Raw genomic sequence first — 11,615 nt, 5'->3', positions numbered from 1 at the left:
CCAAAGCTGGAGAATGTGAAATAACTGAGAGCACACACCTCCTGTGGGACTGAAATAGAAGCAGCTGAACCAGCTTTACTCCTCTAGCCGTCACCTGCCCCCCTCCATCTGTCGTGGTAAGTGACTGTGGGAGGAAAGTGGGTACAGAGAAGGACAGGGTCGGAGGAACCTGTTTGAAATGCAGTGACTGCAGGAAAATAACACTGTTTCTTTGGTATTTCTTTCTTCCTCAAATTCACGGTGTACATGGGGCTGCCTGTCTCAGCTCTGTGTCCAAGGTTCTCATATAAACCAAATTATTCAACAAATACTTACTGAGTACCCACTATATGGTAGGCATTAGGGGTGTCCCTAATAGATAAGGTGGCAGTGGTTCCTACCTTTGTTGGCTAACGGTCTAGACCAGCATTGCCCAATGGGAATACAATGTGAGCCACATGGGTAATCATAAATTCTCTAGTAGCCACATTAAAAAAGTAGAAAGAAGCAGGTTGTTACTAATGGTTTTATTTGACCCAGTATAGCCAAACTATTATCATTTCAATGTGTAGTCAATATTTAAACATTATTAATGACATATTTTGCATTCTTTTCATTGTATTAAGTCCTTAAAATCCAGTGTGGTTTTTTTTTTTTTTTTTTTTTTTTTGCTGTACGCGGGCCTCTCACTGCTGTGGCCTCTCCCGTTGCGGAGCACAGGCTCTGGACGCGCAGGCCCAGCGGCCACAGCTCACGGGCCCAGCCGCTCCACGGCATGTGGGATCCCCGCGGACCGGGGCACGAACCCGCGTCCCCTGCATTGGCAGGCGGACTCCCAAGCACTGCGCCACCAGGGAAGCCCTCCAGTGTGTATTTTATACTTAGAGCACATCTCGATTCAGTTTAGCCACATGTCAAATGCTTAATTGCCATATGTGGCTGGTAGCTCCATACTGGACATCAGGGCTGGGAGGGAAGGCAAACAAAATAAACAAATAGACAAAGCATTTACAAGCAGTCACAATTTTCTATGGAGGAAACAAACTGGGGGACAGGAAGAACTTCTGTAAATAGGTGACATTTGGATAAGACCTGACATGTAAGAAGGACACAGCTGTTTAAAGAGTGGAGAGATTTCCAGCAGAAGGAACAGCACAAGCAAAGGCCCTGCGGTGGGAAAGCTTGGTCTTTGGGAAGAGCCAGTAGGACTGCAGGGGAGGAGGCCAAGGGGTGGTGGTAAGATTGAGGCTAAAGAGGAGGAGAGGCCAAGCATGAAGGACCACGTATGGCCATGATTGGGGGTTTAGAGTTTCCTTCTCAGTATGATGGAAAGCCAGTAGGAAAATTTAAACAGAGTGGCCATGTCGTCTGATTTACATGGATCACATTGGCCCCTAACTGGAGTATAGATTAGAGAGGCAAAGAAGGGAGGCTTTGAGGAGAGATGGTGAGAGATGGCAAGAGATGAGGTGCCCTGGGACAAAGAGGGAGTGGAGAGGCTGGAAAGAAGGGGAGAGATGCAGCGTATATTAATATTTTGGCAGCATAACCGGCTTGTAGATAGATTATATGTGGGGAAAAGGAAGGAATTCTAGGATGACTCCCAGTTTTCCTGCCTTGAAAATCGCTATCTGTGCCTCAGAAGTAAAAGCAGGGTTATTAATCCATTCAACAAATAATTATTGGGCCCCAGGTTATACATGAAATTTTGCACCAAAGATGTACTGTCTGACTTGAGTTTTCCAGAAGGCCCCACCCTATGGATGGCATAAAGAAATGCCGAAAAGGTGGCCTGAAGACCAGTTCCTCATCATGACCCTGGCCTTAGCAGCTCCGTGAACCTGGGCAGGTGACGGAATGCCCCGGGTCTGTTTCCTCATCCATCTGGGGGCAATTACCGCATAGCCCTTTGTACTTCTACTTGATTGTTGGGGGAATAATCAAAGCACAGGTAGGAAAGAACTCTATCAGGTTAAAAACCCTGGAAAAAAATGTAGTTATTAGATTTAACACATTTAATATCTATATACTGTTCAGCCTTTGAAAGTGTTAGTTGTTACAAAGCCCAATTTGCCTTAGATGAGTCACAGGAAGTGACACTTTTTTAAAACCAGTTAATGTGAAGATGCGGAAATGCAGTTCTCACCTCGTGTTTCCTTGCTTAAAACCATTCAGTGGTTCACCACGGTAGGCAAATTAATGGTCTCCCCGAAGATGTCCATTCTCTAATTCTTGGAAATCGGGAACGTGTTATTTTACATGGCAAGAGGAAATTATGGCCGCAGATGGAATTGAAGCTGCTAATCAGCTGACTGTGAGTTGGGGGGATTATCCTGGATTGCTTGGGAAGGTCCAGTGTAATCACCAGAGTCCTTATAAGTGAAAGAGGAAGGCAGGAGTATAAGAGTCAGAGGGGATGTGATGACAGCGGCAGAGGTCACAGTGCTGTGATTTCCGGCTTCGAAGATGGAAGGGGGCCATGAGGAAGGCAAAACAAAGAAACAGACTCTCTCATGGAGCTTCCAGAAGGAACTCAGCCCTGCCAACACTTTCAGTTTAGCTTAGTGAGACCTGATTCAGACTCCTGACCTCAGGAACTGTACGCTAATACATTTGTACTGTTTTAAGTCATTCAGTTTACGGTAATTTCAGCAGCAATAGGAACCTAATACACTCACCAGTGCCCTTGGGGGAAAAGTCCAACCTGCTAAGTACAGCACCCAAAGCCTTGTGGGATTGGGCTTCTGCCACTGTGACTCTGAGCAAATTTCTTAACTTCTATGGGCCTCAGTTTTACCATCTGTAAAATGGAGAGGGAAAAAACCCCTCTAGGTCTGTAGTGAGATTAAATGCAAGGACATATTTACAGTACCTACTAGACAGACTGCACACAGCACATCATCATTATCATCATCCTCATTACTGTTGTTGTCATTATTATTATCACAGAGAAATTGACAGGGAGTTAGAAGGCCTGGGTTCTACTCCCCTCACTAGGACTCTGTTTCTGCATCTGTAAAAAAGGAAACAAACAAAAACATACAGGTTTAGCCATCTCATCTTTCCTCTCTTCACTCTTTCCTGGTCACTGATCTGCATTCACTTCCTCAAACATGCTTCACTCTGTCTTCCAATTTTATACATGCTGTTCCCTCTGCTTGGAATGCCCTTCCCATCCCCTTTACCAGATGAACTCCCATCTCCTCCTGGAAGTCTCTGCTGACCCCAGTTAGAGTTGGTTAGACCTCACTGTTAATGCATTCCCAAAACATCCTAAACTTCCTCTATCATAGTACTGATTTTCTTTTATTACTATGGCTTGTTTTTTGTTTAGAAAAAAAAGAAAAACAGATCCAGATAAGAATATTTTGACCTATTTGCTTCAACTGGGTTGTTTACAAAAAACCATTTCAAATAAACTTGACATAGTTGAAGTTTCCTCTCCTCTCTCCTCCTCCTTAATTCTCTCCCCACAGGCAATGCTATCAGGACTTGGGTGTGCATCTTTCCAGTCTGTGTTTTTAAACTTGTAATACCTATATACCCATAAGTATATAGAATATACTTTTGTATGTGTGTTTATAATTAACACAAATGTAACCTTTAAAAATATTTATCATTCTACAACTTTCTTTTATTGATCCAACAATAGGTTTGGGGGATATTTCCATGTTGATATAGAGCTGGATCATTCATGTTAATCACTGTATAGTATTTTGTTATTCGGGTATATCCCCTTTTATTCATCCATTACCCTACTAATGGACATTTAAATCATTTCTAATATTTTCCACTAATATAAAGAATGCTTTATATTATATGCAAAGAACATCCTTATACATACGACCTATGCACAAGTGTTCGAATTTCTTTAGGGAAGGTTGTCACCTTGCACATTAGCTGCAAAACAAAAGGTAGTCCATGGGCTGTGCAGCTGTATTCAGAGAGCCTATGAGCTGTATATCCAGTAATTGAATCGACGAGTTGTAAGGTGTGTGCCTTTTCAACTTTATGAGATATTGCCAAATTGCCTTCCAAAGTGTGAATATAATCATATAAAGATTCCTGTTTCCCAACATGCTCACAGACACTTGGCATGCATATGTGTTTTAATTTTTGTCTAGTTGATGTATTTAAAATAATCTCTTATAATTATTTTGATTTATGCATCTCGGTTGCCTATTGGCAATTTAAGTTTTTTCTGCTGAAAGTTCCCTATTTATATATTTTGTTCACTTTTCTTTTGCAGGTTGTGGGGGAGAGTCTTTCTTAATGGTTTTCAGGAGTTCTTTGAATGCTTGCCCTTTGTTATATAGGTTGCAGATTTTTACTCCTAGTCTATAGCTTGTCCTTTAATCCAATTTGCAATGTCTTCTGTTACATGCAGTTTAAATTTTGAGAGAGTCACAGATCAATTTTTCCCTTATGAGTTGTGCTTGATTAAGAAATCCTTCTTCACCATGAAGTCATAAAATTATATATATATATATATGTATGTATGTATATACAGTTGACCCTTGAACAACATGATTTTGAACTAAGCAGATCCACGTATATGCAGATTTTTTTCAATAAATATGTACTACAGTACTATACGATCAGAGGTTGGTTGAACCAAGGATGTGGAACCGTCTATAGGGAATGCCAGCTGTAAAGCTATAGGTGGTTTTTCAACTGCTTGGGGTTGGCACCCCTAACTTCCGCATTGTTCAAGGGTCAGCTGTAGTCCGAAATATTTGTTTGCCATATTTATTCTTTAATCCACTTGAATTAGGTATCTATTTTTTATTCCTATGGAATGCCAGTTTCTCAGTGCCATTTACTGAGTTCTCCATCCTTTCCCTTCTGACTTATGATGCCACCTCTATGGTACATCAAGTGCACACACACACACACACACACACACCGTGTCTGTTTCTAGGATCTCCATTGTATTCCATTAATATTTGCCTCTCCCTGCACCTATTAATGTGACTTAATAAGCAGAGAAATATCTCCTTTCCCCAACAAATACACTTTGTTGTTTTGGTTTGATAAGGGCTCTCAAAAATCCTGATTGGATTTGGGAAAATACATGTCTTTATGATACTGAGTCTTCCCATCCATGTACATGGTATATTCCTCCACTTATTCAGGCCTTCTTTAATGTCCTTCAATAATGTTTTGTAATTTTCTCTGTGAGAATATTAACTCCACAGTCCTTGTTGGTTTTGTTCACTGCTGTATCCTCAGAGTCAAGAATGGGGCAAGACATAGAGTAGATGCTTAATAATAATTTGTTGTTTGATGAATGTCTTGCGTATATTTTGTTAGATACATTCCTACATAACTTATGTTTTGTTGGTATAAAACAACAACAACAACAACAAAATTTTTTAATAGTTTCTAGTCAGCTATATAGATATAGGTATATAGATTCCAGGGCAGTGGGGAAGTGAGGCAGGGAAGGACAGGGAGCCAATACAGGATGCAATGACGAATAAATTGCCACTTCAGGTTATACGCAGGGGAGAGACAAGATCAGATTTGTGTTTTAAAGGACTCTTTGCCGGCAGTGCAGAGAATGAATTGGAATGGATAGGGCAAAGTGGGCACAACTAGACAGGAGGCTACTACAGGCATTGAGGCGAGTCCTAGCATAGTTGGTGCCTAAGAATTAGAGTGACTGGGAGAGATCAGAAGTGACCTATTGGCCAGGTGACCAACTGACCAGGTAACTCAGTGAGGGACCGAGTAAGGAAACTTAGAACCATCGCATTGACCGAAAACTGACAATTTTTCGGACGCAGCGCTATTAGTTCAACCGAAGTGCAGCCGGAGGAGACGCTAGGCAGTGAGTGCCCGCGGCTGGCAGGCGGTCTCTGGCCCGGTGTGCCCCAGGGTCGCGGAGGCGTGGGGCTGGGAGACAAAGTAGAGGGGAGTAGAGGGGTCCGGGCCGCAATGACACGCAAGGGTTTCAATCAGCTCGAGTCTGCGAGCTGCGGCGAACGGCGTGTCCTTGTCTCATCCAATCAGAGCGGCAGATCCTTCCCTCCGTCGCCTTGGCAACGGGACACAAAAGCTCGAGCGGGACGCGGTGACGGTTTGGGTCGGGCCCTGGGGAATCGTATCATGTCACGACAGAAGGTAGGGGTGCCCCTCGATCCAGATGTTCCATCGTCCCAGAGAGGGAGGGAAATCGCGGAGGGATTCAGAAGTTGTGGAGGGATTCCGGTTAGAATGGGAAGAAAATGATGAGTTCAGAGAAAAAACTACAAGTCCCGGCATGCCGCGCAACGCCGGAGTTACATGTCATAGCATCTGGGCAGTGTTGAGTCTGATAGTTTGAGCATTTTAATATCTACAGTAAGTTGATTTGGGAAGCAGGGTAGATATGCATAAAATTATATCACTTTCCTTTTCTCATTGCAGAATCAAAATTACAAGGGGCATGGATTGCCAAAGGGAAAAGAGCGGTGAGTGGTCCCACCCAATCCAATAAACCCAGAACTAACTGCCTGCTTGCTTGCTGCCTGCCTTCCTTCCCTTTGTCCATCCCTCCCTCCCCACTTCTTTACTTCAATAATGATAATGATAATAAACAATTAGGGAGCACTTACCACGTGCCAGGCCCTGCGCTTGTTACTTTACTTGTATATCTCATCGAATCCTTACCACAATTCTTTGAAATAGATACTACTCTTATGTCCACTTTACAGATGGGGAAACTGAAGCTCAGGGAGGCTAAGTTACTTGCTCAAGACCATAGCATGTGTTAGTGGCAGAGCTTGTTGGACTCCATGGCCCATGTTGTGTCTAACTGTGTTTCCTTGCCTCCTTCAACAACCATGGGAAGTTGACTTGATAATGCAAATGTCAACTGCACTCTGAACTTCTGCATCGCTCTGCATCAATAACCTGGTTATAGAACTCAGCACCTCTTCGGATTTCTTAAAAATAATCCACTTGCACAAAGCAGGAGTGAGCAATGCAGACTTTACTGAAGATTTTTGTGGGAATTTGAGGAGGTAGTTTACATTGCACACACCATGGCAAATATTTTAGAATTTTCTATTCCCTATTTCATTATATATTTCTGTTCTTTCTAATGCCCTTCCTGGCTACACCACCTCTGGGGCGGGCATGCATGGCCTCTGACCTTTCTCTCATGCAGCACCCATCTTCTTTGCCTTCTTTGTCTCTGTACTGACTGCTTTCCACCAATTTCAAACCTTTCACTCTTGCATGCACAGTGTTCCACTGTGTTCCAGATCCTGGCCCTAAACTTACACACCCACTCCCACCTCAACAAAACAAAGAGCACTTCAGTTAACAGGACCCATCCATCTGTTTTATCAAGGCAGATATTGATTAGAAATGCATTTAGCTACAAGTAACAGGAAACCCAACTAACAGTACCTTTAAAAAATTGTATTTCTTTTCCTCATGTAACAAAGAGTCTGGAGGGCTGGTGCAGTGGTTCAACAATGTCAGAGCTTGTGTCTCTGTGATTGCCTTCACATTTTCCTGATGGACACCAGGTGGCTGCTGCAGCTTCAGCCTTCATGTCATGATCAAGATGGGAAGAACGGGGGAGGGCAGGCTCAAGCCATCTCTCTCTTTCTCAAATTAAAAGAATAAACACTTCCCAGGAACCTACCCTCCTTAGCAGTTTTATGCTTTTATCTTATTGACCCACATTTTGTCACACGGACACCCCTAGCTGCCCGAGTGGCTAGGAATAAAAGTTACATAAGTGGCATTATACTGTTATATTCTGCACCCTGCTTTTGTCTCACAAAATTATACTTTCAGTATTTATCCATGTTGGTGCATGTAGCTCTGGATACATTTTAACTACTGTATGAGTTCCATTATATACCACAAGTTATTTATCTATCTGCCTTCTGAGAGGCACTTAGGTTGTGTCTTATGTTGGTTTCCTCCAGAAGCAGACCCTGAGATAAGGATGTTAGAGCAGATCGTTTATCTGGAAGGTGATTCCAGTAAAAGCATCGGCAGGGAAGTGGGGAAGTGAGACAGCTAAGGGAAAGAAACCAATAAAAAGTGCATTATTGACAGGTTATTGCTGTGGGCAAGTGGGGCTCCATCCCACGGGGGATTCCTATGAGATACTGTAGAACACACTGTAGACTTACCCCAACTGAGTGATGAAAGAGCTGCAGGATTTATCCATAAACTTCAGTCATCACTGGTTTTATGCTGTTGGGGGGAGGGCAGTTAACTCCCTGGTACTTCAGATCTACTCCAAGCACTGGCTGAGCAGACCAAGGGCTAGAAGAAGACTTCAGGTAAAGAACTGCAGGTGCTGGCAGAGGAAAGCCCTGTGATTTGCATGCACAGGAATGGCAAATGCCCAAGGGATAAGGATGGACCACCAACAGTGTGTGCTGCAGATTACTTCCATAAAAATATTAACAGTTACAGATGAACGTCCTTGTATGTATATTGCCGAGTACATATGTAGGGTATCTACCTAAGGTGTAGATCTAGGATAGAATTGCTGGGTGTAGAGTATATGCACATTCAACTTACTAAATACTGCCATGTGGTTCTTCAAAGTGCCTTCTACTGGCAGAGGAGGAGTTTCCATTTTAGCACATTGTTGCTAAAACTTGGACTTTTAGATTGTTGCCAGTCTAATGTGTATGAAATAGCAATTGATGAGTTTAATATGCCAAATTTCTCTCCAAAAGTTTATCCAATTTACACTCCCATCAGCATCACTATCATTTCTCCACATTCTCGCAAACACTTGGTATTTGCCTGATTTTAAATATTTTCTCCAATCTGGACACGCAGGCTCAGCGGCCATGGCTCACGGGCCCAGCCGCTCCGCGGCATGTGGGATCTTCCCAGATCGGGGCACGAACCCGTGTCCCCTGCATCGGCAGGCGGACTCTCAACGACTGCGCCACCAGGGAAGCCCTGAACTTGTATTTCTTTATTGTTTGGGATTAGCTTTAAATATTTCACTACTTTAGAGCAGTAGTTTTCAAAATTTGACCTCAGGATCCCTTTACAACTTAAAAATCATTGTGAACTGTAATAAATTTTGTTTGTGCGGCTTATACTTATTAATATTTACCACATTAGAAATTTTAAATGATAAATTTTAAAAATACTTGTTTATTAATTCATTTAAAAAGCAATCACATACTCAGTACACGGAAGCATAAATAACATATTTTTTATGAACTATAACTATTTTCTCCCTCCCCCAAATTTACTGAGATGAGTGGTGGTGGTTTTACATTTTTTGTGAGGCTCTTCAGTGTCTGACTTAATAGAAAACATTCAGCTTCTCAAATTTTTCTGTATTCAATCTGTTGTGATACGTTGTTTTGCCTGAAGAGTAGGAAGAAAATCTAGCCTCACAAAGATATGTTGTTGAAAGGAGAGGACTTTGCGTACCCCTGAGAGTTGGGGACCTTGAGGAGTACTTGGACCACACATCAAGAACCACTGCTTTGGGACTTCCCTGGTGGTGCAGTGGTTAAAAATCTGCCTGCCAATGCAGGGGACACGGTTTCCATCTCTGGTCCGGGAAGATCCCACATGCTGAGGAACAACTAAGCCCGAGTGCCACAACTACTGAGCCTGCGCTCTAGACCCCGTGAGCCACAACTACTGAGCCTGCGTGCCACAACTACTGAAGCCCATGCCTAGAGCTGGTGCTCCACAACAAGAGAAGCCCGCGCATGCCATCGAAGAGTAGCCCCGGCTCGCCACAACTAGAGAAAGCAACGAAAACCCAACGCAGCCAAAAAATAAATAAATAAATTTATTTAAAAAAAAAACAAAACACTGCTCTAGGGAATTACAATATGCATCCTTAACTTATCACTATCTACCTTGACTCAATATTATACCACTTGGTGTACAACATAAGAGACCTAGAACAGCATTCTCTGTTTACTCCCCTCCCATCTTTCATGCTGCTATTTTTGTCATATATTTTACTTGTAAATATATTATAAATCCTACAATACATTCTTTTTTTTTTTTTTTACAATGTAGTTTTTTGTTGTTGTTGTTTTTGGTTTTTTTACTTTTTGGCCACACCACCTGGCACATGGGATCTTAGCTCCCTGACCAGTGATCGAACCCTCACCCCCTGCAGTGGAAGCGTGGAGTCTTAACCACTGGACCGCCAGGGAAGTCCCAGCCCTACAATACATTCTCATTATATTCACTTTACATAGTTAACTGTTTGTTTTTTTAAATTAAGATATGGAAGAAAGTATTTCAAATTTACTCCACTCTTTATCCCTTCTTATAGCTCTGAGTCTCCATCTGGTATAAGTTTCCTTCTACCTGAAGAACTTTCCTTTAAAATTCTTAAAAGATGATGTCCCTTTGTCTTTAGGTTTGCATTGTCTCTGATGAGAAATCGGCTGTCCTTTACAGTGTCTCCCCACCACCGCCCCGGCAGTTACACATACACATACACACACACACCTGTATGTGTCTTTTTCCCTTGTCTGTTTTTAAGACTTGTCTGGTTTTCAGCAATTTGACTATAGTTTGTTTGCCTTTGTGTGTGTGGTGTTTTGTATTTATTCTGCTTGGAGTTAATTGAGCTTCTTGGATCTGTGACTTGATAATTTAGTCAAATTTGGAAATTTTCAGCCATCATTTTTTCGAAAAATATTTTCCGTCCTATTTGCTCCCATCTCCTTCTGGGATTCTAATTACATGTATGTTAGTTTGCTTGATATTATCCCATAAGGCACTGAGATTCTGTTCTTCTAAATTTTTTCTTTCTCTAATTCAGATTGAATAATTTCTATTGACCTGTCTTCAAATTTATTATCTTAAATTTTTTCCAGCTTTATTGAGATGTAATTGGCATAAAACATTGTATGATTTAAGGTGGACAATGTGACGATATGATACACATATATATATTGTAAAATGTTTACCACAATAAGGTTAGTTAACACATCCTTCACCTCACATAACTACCATTTTGTTGTTGTTGTTATGGTGAGAACACTTAAGATCTACTAAGAACACTTAAGATCTACTCTGAGCAACTTTCAAGTCTATCATACAGTATAGTCACCCTGCTGTACATTAGATCCTCAAAACTCATTCCTCTTATAAGAAAATTTGTACCCTTTGACTAACTTTACTATCCTTTTTTCTACAATGTCCAATCCCCTGTTGAGCTCATCCTATGAATTTTTAATTTCAGATACTATGATTTTCAGTTCTACATTTTTCCATTTTGGTTCTTTTTTAGACTTTCAGTGTCTTTTCTGCAATAACTCATTATACTGATTAAATGTAATTAAATATATTTAATATATATTTAATGTAATTAAATATATTTACTCATTATATCCACCTTTTCATGTAAATTCTTTTTTTTTCATCTTATAATTGCTTTACAATGGTGTGTTGGTTTCTGCTTTATAACAAAGTGAATCAGTTATACATATACATATGTTCCCATATCTCTTCCTTCTTGCATCTCCCTCCCTCCCACCCTCCCTATCCCACCCCTCCAGGTGGTCACAAAGCACCGAGCTGATCTCCCTGTGCTATGCGGCTGCTTCCCACTAGCTATCTATTTTACGTTCGGTAGTGTATATATGTCCATGCCACTCTCTCACTTCGCATGTAAATTC

At 41.6% G+C, this 11,615-nt stretch overlaps 1 protein-coding gene across 1 annotated transcript in view; it reads left to right on the top strand.

The window, feature by feature from the left end:
• Window positions 1–6,083: 6,083 nt before the first annotated feature.
• TTLL9 (tubulin tyrosine ligase like 9) overlaps window positions 6,084–11,615 on the top strand; it is a 55,664-nt gene continuing 50,132 nt past the window's right edge. Inside the window, exons 1-2 of the mRNA XM_081256091.1 lie at window positions 6,084–6,105; window positions 6,391–6,434. Coding sequence (XP_081112217.1) covers window positions 6,091–6,105; window positions 6,391–6,434 — 59 coding nt within the window. The 5' untranslated portion in view covers window positions 6,084–6,090. The remainder of the gene's footprint in view (window positions 6,106–6,390; window positions 6,435–11,615) is intronic.

The sequence above is a fragment of the Mesoplodon bidens genome (genome assembly GCF_964165515.1).
Source record: "Mesoplodon bidens genome assembly, chromosome: 15".
NCBI lineage: Eukaryota > Metazoa > Chordata > Mammalia > Artiodactyla > Ziphiidae > Mesoplodon > Mesoplodon bidens.
This window is presented reverse-complemented; position numbering and strand designations above follow the sequence as displayed.